The 20,194-nt window shown below is 39.1% G+C and overlaps 1 protein-coding gene across 1 annotated transcript; it reads left to right on the forward strand.

Annotated features, from left to right (window-relative positions):
* The first annotated feature begins 220 nt into the window (after window positions 1-220).
* On the forward strand, window positions 221-16,803 carry LOC309834364 (ATPase PAAT-like). Its single transcript, XM_082673037.1, has 6 exons — window positions 221-387; window positions 1,163-1,366; window positions 2,191-2,263; window positions 5,091-5,297; window positions 10,382-10,836; window positions 15,616-16,803. Exons 1-6 carry the CDS (start codon window positions 224-226, stop codon window positions 15,848-15,850), a joined length of 1,338 nt encoding a protein of 445 aa, XP_082529163.1. The 5' UTR covers window positions 221-223; the 3' UTR covers window positions 15,851-16,803.
* Window positions 16,804-20,194: the final 3,391 nt, after the last annotated feature.

Consider the following 20,194-nt stretch of genomic DNA (forward strand, 5'->3'; position numbering starts at 1 on the left):
TCCCCCTGCACCGCCGATTTTGAACCCTCCGCCCAAACCGGCCGGCGCGCGCATGCGGGTTTACAGTAGCTGGTGTCTCCCCACGCCGGCGAGAAGCTGCGGCTCTGGGGTTTGCCGCCGGACGAGGCGGAAGTCGCTCTGTTCCTTTACAGTCCCTCAGTCTGGCGGAAATTAAAGAGCTGTAAGAGAGGTTCCGGAGCTGGCCTGGCGTGTAGGTGGCCAGATGGAGACCGAGACCGCACACCCGCCACTGACGCGCCGCCCGCCGCTGGCCTCTTCCTGGGATGCCGCGTGTGGAGCCCTGGCCCAGAGTCTCCATCTCACCCGGTCTGATCTCGGCGCCCGGGACGCCGACTGGGAGGAGCTGCTGGCGCCGCCTGCCACCTGGTGCGCCGGGCCGGCGGGGACTGGGGTTGTGCTCGGTGCCAGCCACGCTCCTAGGGGAGCCGAGATGGGAGGCGGGGGCCGTGAGGGGAGAGGGTCTGGACCCGGAGCCGAGCCGGTGACGGGCCTGTGCGGGCGGCGAGGGCGAGGAGGCAGGTCCCGGGTGGCGGGAGGGTGGGGGCGGGCCCGCGGGAAAGAGGAGGCGACTCCGGCGTAAACGTCGAGCGCAGGGGACGGGGGGCAGGTGACCTGAAGACTCGGCGTTTCACCCCCTTCCCCCTTGTGTCCGTCACGTCGGCTCCTGAGGCCCCCTGTCGGGATCAGAACCGCCTTTCTGTCCCGAAACAAAAACCTCCTGTCGACCAAAATAGGCATTAAAAAAAAATCCAGATGTCGAAAATCTTCCTCAGCTTAGTTTTGAAAATGGCACACTTTGGTCCTTTATTCCATTCTGCACCCCGTCCCACCCCCACTTCTGAACTGTTTTTTAATTTACACTAGCTGCCCAGTACATATATTTCATTAACTGGACAGGCAATTATAGGAAGTCGCTTAGAATGTATTACAGAAGTCAAGGGAAAAGAGTGGAGAGCCCTCACCTCTAAAGCATCATTTCCTTGGGAATTCTGTATTGAGCATCTCGTCAGTGCTTTGCAAGGCGCTTGGTCTCCAAATGCAAATGTAAATGAGTAGAATAACATGTCAACCCCTGTGGCCCATTAAGTGGGTTAATGACAGTGTTCAGAGAACTGTATAATATTCTTCCTTTTCTTTTCAGCCAGGATCTGGTGATTTTGAAAAGGAACGTGAACAGCCAAGATGAAAACCCCTGCTTCCTTTACCTGAGATGTGACCCTCCTGGAGGTGAAGAAATCGTTTCTATTGGCATTTTAAGTTCAGCAAGAAATATGGAAGTATACTCAGGAGAGGAGTACTGTGGAACCAGTAGGGGCAAGAATGTTTGTAATGTTCTGGATAACAGGTTTGTGACGTATGCGTGTGGAAGTGTTCTTCTGAAGTAGTGTTTTATTTTCTTGAGCTTTTGTGAAATTTATTGATTCTCTGACCTTGGTGCCAGATACTAGGGGAGAGAAGATAAAAACATACCAGCAGACATAGAAGTTTAGACCTTTAGGGATCTTAAAGACAGTCTAGATCAGCCTAGTTGCTTTTATAAACGTGGAAATTGAGAGCTAGTGGAAGAGAGAGTAGTTGGTAAAAGATCATAGCTAGTTAGTGGAAGACTATGATCAGATGAAGTTCTGGTAAGTGTTTCTTGTCTGTTTTCTTTAACTCACAGCGATCTGTTTTCCAAAAATTAAGTTGTCTATCAGTCTGGAACTTTGAACATTTTCCTGTAGGAAACTCTTTACACATAGTGCGTGAGCCCCACACTGAGCCATACCAGTATACTTATTTAACCCATTGTTATACTTCTTGATTTTTTTTTCTGATTTCTTACAAAGATTCTGACCTAATCTCTCCTTAATATGAATCAAAATACGAAGTGTTTTATATACCGTGCATGTTGGACATAATGGGTACGTTATTGAGCTTTACAGTGTGCTCTGTGCTACGTAAGTATACATTTGATATCTAATTTCATTTTCTTATACAGCTAGTAAGTGGCAGATGTTGTCTTTGTAGCCACTGCACTTCAGTAGGAACTCCCAGCTGTTTATGCCTCACCAGGAAAACTGAATCCAAGGATTTAAATATTGTCCTGGAAACTTTTAATTTTAAATGTAACTGTTAAAAGTGATAATATGTAATTTTTTTTATAAATTAAATCTTTTTTATTTTTAGTGAACATGAAAAGATTATTTTGTACAAAAAATATCTAGAATTGGAGTCTTCCACACATGCTTGTAAAATAAAGGTAAGTCATTCCTAAATTTTAACTAATTTGAAAACTACAGTTGTTTTTCTACTATATATACTTATTATCTGTAGGTTTGGTAATGTAGTTAGTCCAACTTGGTCCCTGGTTTTAGTTCAGAAATACTCAGTAAACATGTAAAAAGAATTTCTTTTCTAAAAACTTGTCAACATTCTTCTGTTAAAATTTGACCATTTATTAGCTACGGTTGTAACCAAAAGTGGTGTCTAGCTGCTCGCCACTCAAAAACCAATAAAGAGGCACGGTTGCTGGACAGGAAAGTTTGCTTTGTTTTGTATGCCGGCAACAGCAGGGGTGGGGCGTTGGGGGTGCTGGACTCCTGTCTGAAGGCCGACTCCTCCCACTGACCATCATGGGGCAAGAGCTTCTATAGACAGAGGGAGGGGGCTTCATGCAGAAACAGCACAGCCACCTCTGACAGTCATCTTGAAATTGGTCATGTGGTGGCCTGACCAGCATCATCTTGATTGTTCTTCAGTTCCAGGGTTGGTTTATTCTCTTTTCCTTGAGGCCAGTTCTCGGAATTGTGGCAACTTCTGTCGTGGCTACAGTCTGGTCATCATGTAGTTAACTTCCTCCACCTAGTGAGGGTTCCAGTATCTATAAGACAGCTCGCAGGATGTGGCTCAGAATATGATCTATAGCCCTTGAGGAGGAACTAAAGGTCCTTGACTATGCTTAATGACTAAACTATTATTATTTGGTCTCCTTTGACTGTTTTCCTTTGTTTCTGCAGTTTCTCACTTGTCTGATTAAACTTATTCTTTGGCTAAAGTTTTTCCACAGACCAAAGGCAGGCTGAGGACAAGGGGGGCAAGGACCATAGGGTCCTCCTCCATTTCCTAGTCATGTCATGTACTGTTGTTAGTACAGCAGTATAGTACTTTTGAGCCTTAAAAAACTGAGTTAAAAACATTTTTTATCTTTATATAAAACTTAGGTGCCAAGAAAACCACAAGCAGTTTTGGTCCCCAAATCTAGAAGGATAGAACACAATCGGGGAGGATTCAGACATGGGTACCACAAAGTTAAAGGAGTTTGGATTGGTGTCTTCAGCCTGAAAAATATTATTAAGGTGAACTTTACTAAGGTCATCAGATCTAAGGAAATGGTACTGAGCTGGAAATCGAAAGCCCTAATTTTTTTTTAATTTTTATTGGAGTAGAGTTGATTTACAATGTTGTGTTAGTTTCAGGTGTACAGCAAAGTGAATCAGTTATACATATACATATATCCACTCTTTTTTGCATAAGCCCTGACTGTTAAATGAGCGCTCTTGCTAACTAACACAATAACCTTGGGCAAGTTCCTTCACCTTTTTTGACCTACCTTATGGGTAATATTAGGGAATTGAAGAAAATTCTTGAATTGATTATTTTTAATTTCTCAAATTCTGTGCTGATTATTACTTACAGAAGAGCACAGAACTGATTATCCCAAGATGTTGTTTTAGGTGTATATACTAATAGCTTCTGAAGTCATTTAAATAAGGTGATTCATTCATCCAACAAATACTGGAGTGTCTGTTGATGCCAGATACTGTACTTGGCATTTAGGAATTGGCAGTTATGAAATACATTGGAATGGAGCCCTCATTCCAATTCTAATATTACAGTGGGCAAGACAGATAATAGGTTGACTCAGTGTGTAAAATAGGTACTACATTCTCTAGTGAGAAGGGCTTGGGGGTTAAAAAGCAGAACAGGGATAATATGGAGGTTGGAATGTGGGTGTTTACATTTCATGAGGTATTTACTTACTTGTTGATGACAGTCACATCTTTGGTGCCACACTGAGTTTTTAGATCATGGGTCTGTGTTCGCCTGTGTCTTTGTGTGATATATGGGTTTGTTGTGTCTCTGAAGGTGAATGGTATTTGAAACTGTGCTGTGGAAGTACCAGGGAGTGAAAAAGTGTTTCATTTAGGGAAATTCTTGGGTTTGTATGAAGGCTTCTTCTGGGCCAATAGTATATGTAAGTTAAAAGTAATAGTTACTGATGCATATGTTTGAGCACTTACTCAATGATATATACTGGAAATTTTAACACATAATCCTCATAACAACCATGTGAACTCATTTTACTCCTGACTCAAGTTTGGCATTTGCCCATGGTCACGCAGGCAGAGCCATCACTGAGCACAGGTCTCTCTGATTCTAAATGCTGTTTACTTTCCACTTTGCTGCTTTGTTGTCCTACACCACACATGAAATGTCTTTTGGTCTAGAAGCATGGACAACATGAAGAAGCATAAAACATTGGAAAAGCTACTGGGATAGAAGCCAGAAGAAACAAGCTCAGAGCTCAACTTCGCTAATTGGGTGTCTTTTGCAAGTTATAAAAACCACCCTGAACTCCTCTTTTTATGTGTAAATTATTGAGCTCTCTTAGGTTGTATTGATATTCCCTACAGTTCTAAATTCTAAAATCCTGACTTATTTATATTTAGTGTTTCACAAACACTTTGCATGTGACACTGGACAGTCTTATTTTGTATTAAATAATACTATAGCAAGTTTCAGTATGTTACGATCTCAGATTGGTATAGTTTATCTTTAATTCCCTAAACTAAGTAAGTAAAACATTATTTATACATAATCTTTTATTTAAAAAGGACTTTTTGCATTTATATTGTTTTCTTGAGTCTTTTTTTGGTCTATGACTGTTATAGAGAAACCTTTAAAATGTACTTGGAGTTAATTTTTAGATTCTTGAATGCTTCACTCTTCAGTATTACCAAGAACTGACCTTAAATGATGATTATTTTTATTATCATTAATTTCGCTGAACTTTTGTATTATGATAGCTGCTCTCTTTTGGTGAAAAGCAGTGTGTGTTCATCAGTAAAGTTGTGGTACACGTGAGGCCACTTCCAGCAAATTCTTCAGCAGGCTCTCCTGCTCTAGGATCAAGAATAGACCTGGAGAGGGTCCAAACTATCATGGAGTCCATGGGGTCAAAGTTGTCATCTGGAGCTCAGCAACTGATGAATATGGTTATTTTCCAGCAACAGGTAAGTAGAAATGGATTTCTTTCCAGATACTGTTAAAATTCTTTAAATGATGTCTTCTTATAAGGACATGTAGAAACATAAATCTTTTTATTTCAACTTTTGTTATTGATTTAACTGTTAGCTTTACTAACTTTTCTAAAAATAACATTATGTAGACATACTCTCTTGCAAAAAACTATTTCTACTACAGACTTCACAATTTTCCATGAATTCACTCATTTATTCATTCAGCAAGTATTTATTTAGCCCCTTCTTAGTGAATACCACAGTTTTGGTTACTTTAGAAGATTCAAAGATGAATTAGTCGATAACCTGTCGTTAAGGATCTCTGTAGTCTTGTTAGGGGAGTCAGGGCATCTAAGTGGGGAATGATGAGGAATGCTAGGAAAGGCTTATGATAGGAAGTAGCGTTTTGTCTAGGCCTTTAAAGAGGAAGGGTGGGATTAGACAAGTAAACTTGGAGGGGTGCAACTTAAGAGGTAGAGAACAGTATGGATTAAATCTTCAGTGCTAGAGGAATAGGATGTAGCTAGGAAATGAATACAAGTTCATTTCTCTGGAGTGAAGAAGCGACAGGAAGTTTCAGGTAGACTGGGGCTGGACCTTAGAGGATTTTGAATGATGTTACAGAGTTTGTGGGTGTTTTCTAGCTCTGTTTTAATAAATTTAATCCGCTATTATGTGTAAGATGAGTCAGTAGCAAAGATGCGTCAACAGAAAGTGAGGCTACGAGAAGGAAAGCAGCTCTGTTATTTCCATCATCCAGAGGACAGTTAATGAGAGTCTAAACTTGGAAGGAGTAACCTGATGCTGGATTGTGAGAGGCTACAGCAGTGGGGCCATTGGGACTTGACAACTAACTTAATATGGGTTCTGTGGGAGAAAAACAGAATCAAACGTGAAACTGAAGTTTTGAAAATGGTGATACCATAATATACATGGAACCCAAGGCGGGAAGCGACTTGGGGGGAAAAAGAGTGTAATTTGGGAGTGTTGAGTTTTAGATGTGAATAACACATGCCCTGGGGTGATGATGTGAGGCTATGGAAACACAGGTGGGGCTGGTGGAGTGGAGGGAGGTTTGGGAGGAGCATGCCTAGTAGATGATGGGGAAGGGGGTGAGGGGAGAGACCGGAGCCAGGAAGGAAGACCCTGGGAGAGTAGGTGCGTTTGCTAAGAATACGGGGAGAGGAAAAGGGAACCAGAAGAGCAGGTCACGGCAGTGCTTAAGAGTCGCAAGATATCTGATGTCAGGAGACCTGAATTCAAAGCTCTCAGTGCTGTTATTTGGCATCGCTTTCTCTTTTTGAGGATAAATTTCTTCGTGTTTACAATCTAAACGATAATCCTGGTAAGATCATAGGATGAAAGTTAAAACCAATAATACGAGTTTAAAAGCTTACATAACTTTTGTGAGATTTGCCAATATTAATTTAGGACGAGGATCGTTGGATCGACAGGCAGACACAGGAGAGCAGGACAGTTGCTGATGATCTTGCAAAGCATGGAAAGGAGAGCTGTGAAATGAACAGCGTCCACACTCTCCTTGCTCTGGCACTAGCATCTCACCTCCATACCTCAGGAGGCTCCTAGCTGGTCCTCCTGCACCACGCTCCCTCTCCACAGTGCAGCCAGCATGGCCTCATCGGACTCCACGTCCCCGTGTCAAGCCCCCTGACTGCTTCCCTTGACACTCAGAACTAATCCAGGTTCCTTACGCTCTCACCTGAGATCTGGGCCCTCGTTACCTCCTCAGCCTCATCTCCTGCTGCATCTCCTTAGATGCCTTGCTCTAGACATTCTGATGTGGGTATTCCACAAACATCCAGATGTGCTCCCACCTCAGGACCTTTGCCCTCTTAACCGTTCTCTTTGGCCAGAATCCTCTCTTCCTGACTTTAGCAAGTCTGCCTTTTTCTTGTTATTTCAACCTCATCTTAAATGTTCCATCTTGAATGACACCTTCCCTAACCACCCTGATTAAAATATTAGCCTTTTCCTCCACATCTGTGTCATGTGTTTTCATCAGCGCTTTCTTGCCTGTTTCTGTTTATGTGTTGTTCTGTGTATCTCATTAAGATATAAGCTTTGTGCAAAGACGACCTGTCTGTCTAGTTTATGGCTCCGAGTAAATTGTACATAATATAAATGCCCTTTGGATTATCAACTAAATACTCCTTGGAGACCTTCAGGGGGTCAGTTTGAATAGTGATGAGATGGAAACCAGATTTTGAGGGATTAGATGATAAATGGGTAGTTAGAATGTGGAGGTAGCCAGGGTAAAGTGGGTTGTTTCAAGAATGATAGAGATAAGGAACCTGCCGGTATCAGAATCCCTTGGGATGTTTATAAAGTGCAGAATCCTGGCCCTCACCAGTGAAACACTGGTTGTGATCCAGGACTCACCTATCTTATACAGGCAATGCCAGATGAGTCTTATGCATAGCATATTTTAAGAACAGATGTTTGAGGGGAAGGATCCAGTGGACATAGAGATTGAACATTTAAAAACAAAGAAAGTTTTTGTGTGTGGAAAATTTTGGAAACATTAGAGAGGGTTAATGAATTAAGTAAAATCAGTTCATGGACTGATTTTTATGTTTTAAAACCTTGACTTTGGAAAAGAAATGACGTGAATAGTAGTTTGTGGGGGGTTTTGCCCATGTTTTTAGGGGTTTTTGTTTCATTCCCAAAATAATACATTTTCTTTGCTATGAATTTCCATCCATTCACAAGTACATAAGGTATATTGTAAGAGTGCTCTCCCAACTCTCATCCTACTCCCAAGCTTGGTGTGTGTCCTTGTCGCATTTTCTATCATATAGAAACACAAGTCCTCCAACCAACAGCACGTGTGTTGTAACCCCCCAACACACGTGCTAAATCATTATCTATGGGGACATTTGGGAAACCCCCTGGGGAAGAAAGAAGGTGATCCTGTTAAATCGTCTTTTAAACATGCTAATAAAAGTCTTCTTTCTCGTGGGGAGGCTATATTTATGAATGATTCTCACAGGATATACCTGGTTCTCTAGGATTGCTTTTGTCCACAAACAAGGAATCCATGGAATGTCTTCCTGGAAAGTCATATAAGCTCTGTAACTATCTGTTGAGTATAAAGTAGGGATGTTTCATGACCAGAACCTCTCCTTCTATGGAAGGGGTGTAAACCCACACTGTTTGGAACCTTCATATGTTAATTGGGGCAGGGCCTGTCCTGATGAGGAAAGAAAGGACCTGGGGAGCAGCTTTCTAGACTCCCTGCTTCACCTTTGCCTTGTGGTTCCTTGTTTCCTGGAAAGTTTCTTAAAGTGATTTCTTCTTTCCTTGTATTTGAAGTTCACATGTGCTGACTTTCATTTGTTTTTGCTTTAGCAATTTAGAATAATTGAGTAGGAATTCTGAGTCAAAGTGCCTGGCATAGTTGTCATTTAATGTTATCTGAGGGAAAGCTGTGCCCCATTGTCTCAACAAAAATATATTCAGTTATTCAAGATTTTCACTGTTTACCTTTTTCATCTGAAAAGATAAAAACATCGTTTTTCCTAGCTTTTTCAAGGTATACTTTTTGGATTTTGTGATAATTAAAAAAGTTAAAGACAGACGTTTCAGAAATCCTACAAGATGTTCAGAGATACTTATTTTTTTCAGAAATCTGAGGGTATGTGTGCAAATTTGTATTTGTCTTGTTCACTGTCTTATTTCCAGTCCCTGAAACAGTACCTAACACAGAGTAGATTTCTGGTAAATATTTGTTGAATGAATGAGTTTGGAGCTGCCTTTATCCAAGAATCATTTTTTAGAATATTCAGAAAATATATGGACTGAGTGTTTTCAGCTAATCTTGTATAATATTTTTCTCAGTCTCTCTCACTAGATACTGAGAAACATTAAGTATGAGATGATATCCCCTATAAGAATCCCTAGTAGAGTTCTGTGTTTAGAATTTAGGATGGAGGTGTATAACTTAACATTTAGATAGGCTAGAGGTAGTTTTGCTTTTCTCTTGTGGAAAAATTGAAGAGCATAGCAAGAGCATGGCCCTGTGTAGGAGACAGTGTAACCTGCTCTCAAAGGTGAGCCTGAGTTTTCTCAGGAAATAATATAGCATAGCCGGTTAAGTTGAGGCCACAAAACATAATCATTACCCTACAAATTATTAAGGCAGACTTAGCCAAAAGGTAGGTCCTTTTAGTCATTGAAAATGTCACAGAAGTACTCATATAACATCATACTTTAAATATGTAACTATCTGGTCTATACTCCAATGAAAATAAATTGCATATTCTTAGGTTGAATCACCATATGTGACGGTGGGCAGATGATTTTTTTTTCCTGTGTATTTTTTTTTTCTTTTAACATCTTTATTGGAGTATAATTGCTTTACAATGGGGTGTTAGTTTCTGCTTTATAACAGTGTGAATCAGCTATACATATACATATATACCCATATCTCCTCCCTGTTTCGTCTCCCTCCCACCCTCCCTATCCCACCTGTCTAGGTGGTCACAAAGCACCGAGCTGATCTCCCTGTGCCATCTGTTTTACATTTGGTAGTGTATATATGTCGATGCCACTCTCACTTCGTCCCAGCTTACCCTTCCTCTTCCCCGTGTCCTCAAGTCCATTCTCTACGTCTGCATCTTTATTCCTGTCCAAGGCAGATGATTTTTAATTCTGTGAAAGTTATCAATTACTGTGACTGAATTGAGAGTACTAGATTTTATTACCGTAAATTAAGGAAACATTAAAATAAGCCCGTGCAATTTTACTAAGTATGTTTGTATTTATTTGAATATTTTCCTTAGCAAAACTAGTGAAATGATTAGAAGTCCTGGCTCTGGAGTTCGGTGGCCTGGGTTCCAGTCCTGCTTCTGCCACTGACTAGTTGTGTTACCTTGGCCAAGTTAACTTTAGTCTTGGTTTCCTAACTTGATATTGGGATAGTAGCTATAGCCTACTCCATGTGAAAGTTCTGGGGATCAAATGAAAGTAGGCAGGTTGCCTGACTCTGAGTTACTCCAGAGGTTACCTGTCATTATCATTCATGTTAATAATAACATTTTCTTATTTACCTTGCTTAGAATTGTATTCCCATCGGACAGCAGCTTCAGTCAGTTTTGGGAAGCACTGGATTCAAGCACATGATCGGACTGCAATCATCATCCGCTTCAGGGGCCTTCGACAAGTCATCCCCCACACCTTTCCCTTCCAGGACTGGATTGACATCTGGAAACGTGGCTGAAGACTTAAAAGCTTACATTGATAAAAGTACGCAGCCAGCTGGTGGAGGAAATGTGACAAGCCTCCAAGAGTGTAAAATTGTGCCACAAAACCATTCTCTTCCTGAGAATGATCTTAAGAATGCAGTATCTTCTTTGTTACCAAAGAAAGCAAGCGACAGCTCACATATACCTAACTCTGAGTTGCTGCCTGTCCTGCAGAATCTGTGTAGTCAAGTGAACCATCTCCGTGTGGGACCCAACACCAAGTGGCAGGAAAGCATCACCAAGCCCGGCGAAGGCATTGTTGGTGTTACGTGAGTATCTAAGACAAGTGTGGTTTCGACTGGGGGCAGGAGGGGGGAGGCAGGTGGAGGAAAGCAGGTTTGTTTCAATAACTACTGCCTGAAAACGTTTCCAGAGAGGATTGTAGGAGCTTTCACATTTCACCATTAACACACTATAGGAAAGAAATACTCAGCAGGGGAGGGTGGATTTCTTTGAAAGAAGTGAGTAAAACTGGAGGCGCCGAGCACTTCTCAGGCATCTGATGGAAGGGGTACAAGCAGCAGATAGGGTCAGAGTAGAGAGTTGTCTGCATGAATGGAGAGGAGCTGTGGTGACCATGATATGTACATTTTTTGCCTGATTGTATGAAGTGAGCCATTGTAACAGATGTCCCCTGTAGATCGTGTGTGACCTAGGCTAATTTCGGAGTCATCCAAACATTTTTCAGCTCTGAATTATTTCTAGTGTACAGGCCCTTATCCCCTGATCTCATAATTCCAATTTTTTCCAGTCCTGCTTTGATTGAGGGGTGGCTAAGTGTTTAGTATGTTCCCCATCCTTTATATAGATGTAATGTGTCCAAATTTTGCACTAGATTGGAATTCAGGACTCCAATCATAGTTCTAGCTTAATTATTTTACCTTAGTGTTTAAATCTTTTGGTTTAGACATTTTTCCCATGTAAAATGACGGAGTTGTATTGGTTGAAACTTTCTTAATGTCTCCAGTAGCATTCAATTTGAGGAGTTGACGTTATTGAACAAGTGGTTCTTATTTGGGAAGGATAAGGAAAGATAACAATAGTCTTTAATTGTTTTTTTTGTTTGTTTTTTTTGTTTTGGCCATGCTGCGTGGCATGCGGGATCTTGGTTCTTAGTCTCCCGACCAGGGATTGAACCCGTGCCCCTGCACTGGAAGCACGGAGTCTTAACCACTGGACCACCAGGGACGTTCCAGTCTTTAGTTGTTGATAGTCTAATCAATGTTAACTTGTGATATAGCAAAACAAAGCAAACGAACAATAAAACCCAAAGGAAAGAACAAAAAACCTAAACAGATTTAAAAACTGCTCCTGTGTCCAGCTGAGGTGGAATGTCCCCATTTCTCTCAGATCCCCCACTTTACCAATAAAATCCCTGGACATAATCCAGCAAACATACAAAGACTGTAAAAGGTGGAAAGAAGTCAGATTGCTCAGGGACTGTGAGGCTTAGTGTTCCTTGGTTCCTAGTTACCTGCAAGTTCCTTTCATCATAGATGGGTATAGGATTTTGTCAAATACTTTTCCTATGGCCATTCATATGATCATGAATTTTCTTCTGTAGTCTGTTCATATGGTGAATTACATTAATTTCAAAAACTGAACCTGCCTTGTATACCTAGAATAAATCCCACTTGGTTGTGGGCTGTAATTCTTTTTTACACAATGCTGGATCTGATCTGCTAATATTTTGTTGAGTATTCTTGCATCTAATTCACTAGAGATACTGGTCTGTATTTTTCTTGTCCTGTCTTTGTCCGGTTTTCACGAGGGTGATACTGGCCTCATAAGATGAGTTCTACATCTTAGAAGAGATTGTGTAAAATCGGTGTTATCTCTTCTTAAGGTGTTTGGTAGAAGTCTCTAAGGAAAGCAGCTGGGCCTGGTTATTTCTTTCCTGGAAACTGTTAAATTACCAATTCAATTTCTAACATAGTAAAGTTGTCAATTCTCCCTATTGATATGCAGGCTTAATATTATGCATATTGAAATCCCACCACAATATTTGGCAGACATAAGCAGGATCATTTTCAAAATTATATGAAAAACAAAAGAGGTAGAATAGCTAAAACAACTTTGAAAAAGAAGAATGAAGTGGGAGGACTCACTCTTCCCAGTGTCGAGTCTTATGTAGTTAGAGTATTCAAGATGATGTAGTGATGGCAGAGGGACAGACACATAGGTCAATGGAACATAATGGAGGGCTCAGAAATAGACCCACAAAAATATGCTCAACTGATTTTTGACAAAAGTGCAACAGCAATTCAATAAAGGAAGAATAGTCTTTTCAACCCACGGTGATGGAGCAATTGGATATCCGAAGGGCAAAAAGTGAACCATGACCCAAACCTCATACCTTATATAAAAATTAGCTCAAAATGGATCATAGACTTAAATGTAAAACATAAAGCTATAAAACTTTTCTAATAATACATAGGGGACAAACTTTGGGGACCTAAGACAAGACTTCTTAGATATGACACCAAAAGCAGGGTAATCAAAAATTTGATATATTAGATGCCATGAAAATGTAAAACTTTTGCTCTTCTCTGTTAAGAGGAATAAAATACAAATTACAGAGTGAGGGAAAATATTTGCAAATACATATCCAACAAATGACTTATATCGAAAATATAGAAAGAACTCTCAGAACTCAACATTAAAAAAATCCAATCAGAACATGGGCAAAAGACATAAAGAGATATTATACCAGAGAGAATGTACAAAAAGCAAATAAGCACATGAATAGAAGTGCTGTTGACCTCATGGCTATTAAGGAAACACACATGAAAACCACAAGAAACCGCTACACAGAATGGCTAAAATAAAAAGTTTAGAAATGGTAACAAAACCAAATACCAATGAGGCTGTGGAGAAACTGGAGCTCTCGTACGTTGCTCGTGGCGATTTACAGTGGTACAGCCACTCTAAATAAGTTTGGCAGTTTCTAATGGCTAAACATATAGTTACCATGTGACTCAGCAGTCATACTCCTGAGCATTTATCCCAGAGAAATGAAAACTTCTTTTCACATAAAAACCAGTACACAGTTGTTCATAGAAGCTTTATTTGTAAAAGCCAAAAACTACCAGTATGTCTTAAAATAGATGAGTGGTTAAATTAACCCTGGTATATCCATATCATGGGGTACTATCAGCAATAAAAAGGAAGGACCTGTTGATACATGCAACACCTTGGTTGTCTATCAAAGGCATTATGCTGATAGACAAAAGAGAATCTCAAGAGGTCACATACTATATGATTCTGTTTGTGTAACAGTCTCAAAATAATAGAGATGAAAACTGTATTAGTGATTACCAAGTGTTAAGGATAGAGGAGATTAGGAGAGTGGATGTGACAATAAAAGGGTAGCAGGAGGGAGATCTTTGTAGTTAAGGAATAGTTCTGTCTCTTGATTGTGGTTTTTACAATCGAGACAGAACTTGATTCTGTCAAGAACGTGATGTTTACATGAATGTGTGTACATGTGATAAAATGTCATACACACACACTATACTAACATCAAATTCCTGGTTTTAATATTATACCATAGTTAGGTAAGATGTAACGATTGGGACCATTGGGGAATTATAGTATCTTTACAACCCCTGTGAATCTATAATTATTTGAAAATGAAGAGAAAAATAAAAAGCTCCTCGTATATTCTAGAGTAGTGGTTCTCAAACTTTTTGGTCTTTACCCTCTTAAAAATAATTGAGCACTCCAAAGAACTTTTATTTATGTAGGCTATATAAAAATATTTATTAGTTTAGAAATAACAATAAGCTCATTACCTAGTAACATAAACATTTTTATGAAAAAATACCATATTTTCTTTTTAAAAAGTTTAGTGAGAATTGTATAGTTTTATTTATTTATTTGGCTGCATTGGGTCTCTGTTGCTGTGCGCCAGCTTTCTCTAGTTGCGGTGAGTGGGGGCTCCTCTTCATTGCGGTGCACGAGCTTCTCACTGTGGTGACCTTTTGTTGCAGAGCATGGGCTCTAGGTGCGCGGGCTGCAGTAGTTGCAGCACGTGGGCTCAATAGTTGTGGCACGCGGGCCCTAGATCACGCAGGCTTCAGTAGTTGTGGCTCACAGGCTTAGTTGCTCCATGTCATGTGGGCTCTTCCCAGACCAGGGATCGAACCTCTGTCCCCTACATTGGCAGGCAGATTCTTAAACACTGCACCACCAGGGAAGTTCGGTATTGTTTTAAATTTATGTAAAACTTTATTAGCTTTGGATTGTATTCTCATATGTTGCATTATAGCATGTATAAACATACATAGCTAGTAAGACCACAGTAGAAATACTGAGAACAAATTGAGTTACCTCTGAAAAAAACATTTATCTGTACTGTAAACCTACTACCTTAAGGAATTCTAGGAAACAGAATATACAACCATACATGCTATTAGTTATCACAGTAATGACATTATACATGGTATAGCCTCTGGATAATTCATTGTATGATTCATGTTCAAATAATATTATTATTATAAAAATACTTTTGACCTCATGGAACCCCTGGAAAAAGTCGTGGAGACCCCAGGGTTTTGTGGACCACACTCTGAAGTTCACTGTCCTTGTCCTTCCACTGCTTTAGTAAGATTGTTTGGATGAAAAAAGAGAAAACTGTTTCAATTGTAGGGTTGCTTGGGGAAGCACTTGGAAGACAAACATGGAGACCTTAAAAAAAGTCAGTAAGATCGCTTTTGATTTGAGGCTCAAAACCAGAAAGACCCTTTCTATCTAAAGACCTGTTCTTTGAGGGTAGAAATTCTATCATCTTCATATTTATATTCTCATTTCAATTTATGCTTAAATGTTTAAAGAATTTAAGAAGTAAGAATCCTTTGGGCATTCAGGTTTGTGGTTGCCTGTTGCATATGTATTTTAGAACCTGGAAATATGTTGTAAGGGGACAGAGTATAGTTGTGGAGACAAATTTTAGCAATGTGTGTTGGCTGCTTATTGTACTATAGTTTGGTTTTTGTTATAATATTAGGGAAAATTGTTCTATTATTATTTTTTTAATTTATTTTTAGAATGGAAGAGCAATCCATTTGTTCCTACTGGGAAAAGATTCTTTCTAAAAATATGGAACTGATGGAAAAGAAACTTATGGACTACATTGATCAGCGAATATATAAACTCCAGGAGCACATAGATAATAAGATTGCTTTGTTAGTGGACTTGCTGCAAAGTCCCAACTCCCCACCCTCTGGCATGCCTCTAAGACATTATGACTCTGGAGAAAGACTTTCAAATGGAGAAAGATAGCACTGAACATGTTCAAAATACTACAGATATTTATTACATATTTATTACAAAGCCGAACCCCCCAAAAAAGTTTATGAAAAGCAGGTATTTAATGTCCTTTGAAATATTACCACTTAATTAACGTGACCTCACTGTTCATTTTTACTGCACTCGTGAATCCAGTACTGTACACTGAGTTAACATGATAGGATCATAAGTTATTTTTGTTTGCAATATTTTTCACTCTCAGTGAAATTTATGTATACTTCTGGATTAACTGTTTTTTAAGGATTTCTAAAGCAGTTCATTAGTTCGTATTGTATGTGTTTCATAGAAGTACATTTTTTATTTATACAAAGACTTTATAGTCTTAGGCGTCTGAAAAATAATGCTTAGAGTATTTGATAATTTTTCTTTTTCTAATCAATTGTTTTTGGAAAATTGGATACTTAAGACCTTTAATTCAAATCACTAGTTTACATTTTGTATTGTTTATCTCAGTTAATGAACAAGGTGCAGTGTTTGGCATGTGTAAAATGAGTTTACACGGAGGTTAATATTATTTGTTTCAGTACAGTGTAGCAGTACATAGGGAAGTAAAAATCACAACTAGCCTATTCCCTGTTAGGAATATTATTTTAGATTTAATGTTTGATGTAAAATGAGAGAAGTCATCTTGTTTTATCTCAGTCAACCCAGAAAATATAAGGAACTATTTCCCTTTCTGAGATGATACAGGTTCCTCTTTCCAGAACCTTGTTCTATATGTTTAAAGTGCGAAATTCTGAGGTTCTGCTTTGAAGGGTTAGGCATATGAATCAAGGAGATTGCAATTCTCTCAGGCAGACTTAATTTTTGGAAATTATAACTATTGTATATGTGTTGAAGGGTGATGTATTTGCATTTAAAAAATAAATGTATCCACTCTGGAAACTACTTGTCTAAGTAAATACAAATTTTTAATTTTCAACTAATCTTTGCTTAAAATGCTGTATTTTTATGAAAAAGGGTGTTTCACAATTGATATTTTGGTCAGTTCTTTAAAATGAGGGCTAATTTGTATACTCTTTGTTAATTTGTATCATACTACAAAGGTGACACAGTATATAGAACATACTGTCACTATAGCCACTTGAAAATTTACATATTTTTCTAGTCTTTTCAAATTTATGGGACATTCACAACATACATAGCTGTAAGATAGTATTTCCTTTGTTGTTCAGGAGGAATCTGTCTCACTGCAAGCTGAACCCTTTAGTTAAGTTTTACAGCTTCTGGTGGTTGTAGTCTGTTGATTTACAAAATGCCTCCTTCCAGATACATGATTCATCTTACAAGCCTCATCTTGATTACATCTGAAACAGAAATATGGTCATGTCAAAAAGATGTATAAAGGTACAATATTGAAAAGAGATGATACAAAATATTCTTCAATTAAATTTTCCAGTTTGTAGAAGCCAAAATCTCTCTAAAGAGACAAAGTCTTCAGTTCAGACTAATGTAAGCTAAGACTTTGGATTTGCAAGATAGCAAAATTCCCCTAAGCCTAAATTTCTGAGTCCACATGAATTAATTTAAAAAATGATACCTATATTAGAATTTGAATACTTTTCCTCACCTGCTTGCCATTATTAATGTGCAGTATGGTGGTCCAGTTAAAATCCATTAGCTTAAACAGTCAGCTCTACCCACCACCAGTCCCTCCCATCAGGAAACTTGCACAAGCCTCTTAGATAGCCTCATCCACCAGAGGGCAGACAGCAGAAGCAAGAAGAACTACAATCCTGCAGCCTGTGGAACAAAAACCACATTCACAGAAAGACAGACAAGATGAAAAGGCAGAGGGCTATGTACCAGATGAAGGAACAAGATAAAACCCCAGAAAAACAACTAAATGAAGTGGAGATAGGCAACCTTCCAGAAAAAGAATTCAGAATAATGATCGTGAAGATGATCCAGGACCTCAGAAAAAGAATGGAGGCAAAGATCGAAAAGATGCAAGAAGTGTTTAACAAAGACCTAAAAGAATTAAAGAACAAACAAACAGATGAACAATACAATAACTGAAATGAAAACTACACTAGAAGGAATAAATAGTGGAATAACTGAGGCAGAAGAACGGATAAGTGACCTGGAATACAGAATGGTGGAATTCACTGCTGTGGAACAGAAGAAAGGAAAAAGAATGAAAAGAAATGAAGACAGCCTAAGAGACCTCTGGGACAACATTAAATGCAACAACATGCACATTATAGAGGTCCCAGAAGGAGGAGAGAGAGAAAGGACCCGAGAAAATATTTGAAGAGATTATAGTCGAAAACTTCCCTAACATGGGAAAGGAAATAGCCACCCAAGTCCAGGAAGAGCAGAGAGTCCCATACAGGATAAACCCAAGGAAAACGCACTGAGACACATAGTAATCAAATTGGCAAAAATTAAAGACAAAGAAAAATTATTGAGAGCAGCAAGGGAAAAACAACAAAACATACAAGGGAACTCCCATAAGGTTAACAGCTGATTTCTCAGCAGAAATTCTACAAGCCGAAAGGGAGTGGCATGACATGTTTAAAGTGATGAAAGGGAAGAAATTGCAGCCAAGATTACTCTAACTGGCAAGGATCTCATTTAGATTCGATGGAGAAATCAAAAGCTTTACATACAAGCAAAAGCTAAGAGAATTCAGCACCACCAAACCAGCTCTACAACAAATGCTAAAGGAAATTCTATAAGTGGGAAACACAAGAGAAAAAAAGGACCTACAAAAACAAACCCAAAACAATTAAGAAAATGGTCTTAGGAACACACATATCGATAATTACCTTAAACGTGAATGGATTAAATGCTCCAACCAAAAGACACAGGCTTGCTGAATGGATACAAAAACAAGACCCATCTATATGCTGTCTACAAGAGACCCACTTCAGACCTAGGGACACATACAGACTGAAAGTGAGGGGATGGAAAAAGATATTCCATGGAAATGGAAATCAAAAGAAAGCTGGAGTAGCAATACTCATATCAGATAAAATAGACTTTAAAATAAAAAGAGACAAGGAAGGACACTACATAATGATCAAGGGATCAATCCAAGAAGAAGATATAACAATTATAAATATATATGCACCCAACATAGGAGCACCTCAATACATAAGGCAACTGCTAACAGCTATAAAAGAGGAAATCGACAGTAACACAATAATAGTGGGGGACTTTAACACCTCACTTACACCAATGGACAGATAATTCAAAATGAAAATAAATAAGGAAACAGAAGCTTTAAATGACACAATAGACCAGATAGATTTAATTGATATTTATAGGACATTCCATCCAAAAACAGCAGATTACACTTTCTTCTCAAGTGCGCACGGAACATTCTCCAGGATAGATCACATCTTGGGTCACAAATCAAGCCACTGTAAATTTAAGAAAATTGAAATCGTATCAAGCATCTTTTCTGACCACAACACTATAAGACTAGAAATGAATTACAGGGAAAAAAACGTAAAAAACACAAACACATGGAGGCTAAAGAATACATTACTAAATAACCAAGAGATCACTGAAGAAATCAAAGGGGATATCAGAAATACCTAGAGACAAACGACAATGAAAACACGATGATCCAAAACCTATGGGATGCAGCAAAAGCAATTCTAAGAGGGAAGTTTATACCTATACAAGCCTACCTCAAAAATCAAGAAAAATCTCAAATAAACAATGTAACCTTACACCTAAAAGAACTAGAGAAAGAAGAAAAAACAAAACCCAAAGTTAGCAGAAGGAAAGAAATCATAAAGCTCAGAGCAGAAATAAATGAAATAGAAACAAACAAAACAGTAGAAAAGATCAATAAAACTAAAAGCTGGTTCTTTGAGAAGATAAACAAAATTGATAAACCATTAGCCACACTCATCAAGAAAAAGAGGGAGAGGACTCAAATCAATTAAATTAGAAATGGAAAAGGAGAAGTTACAACAGACATTGCAGAAATACAAAGCATCCTAAGAGACTACTACAAGCAACTCTATGCCAATAAAATGGACAACCTGGAAGAAATGGATGAATTCTTAAAAAGGTATAACCTTCCAAGACTGAACCAGGAAGAAATAGAAAATATGAGCAGACCAATCACAAGTAATGAAATTGAAACTGTCATTAAAAATCTTCTAACAGGGGCTTCCCTGGTGGCACAGTGGTTGAGAGTCCACCTGCCGATGCAGGGGATACGGGTTCGTGCCCTGGTCCGGGAGGATCCCACATGCCGCGGAGCGGCTGGGCCCGTGAGCCATGGCCGCTGAGCCTGCGCGTCCGGAGCCTGTGCTCTGCAACGGGAGAGGCCACAGCAGTGAGAGGCCCGCGTAC

The sequence above is a fragment of the Grampus griseus genome (genome assembly GCF_964374135.1).
Source record: "Grampus griseus genome assembly, chromosome: 16".
Lineage (NCBI taxonomy): Eukaryota > Metazoa > Chordata > Mammalia > Artiodactyla > Delphinidae > Grampus > Grampus griseus.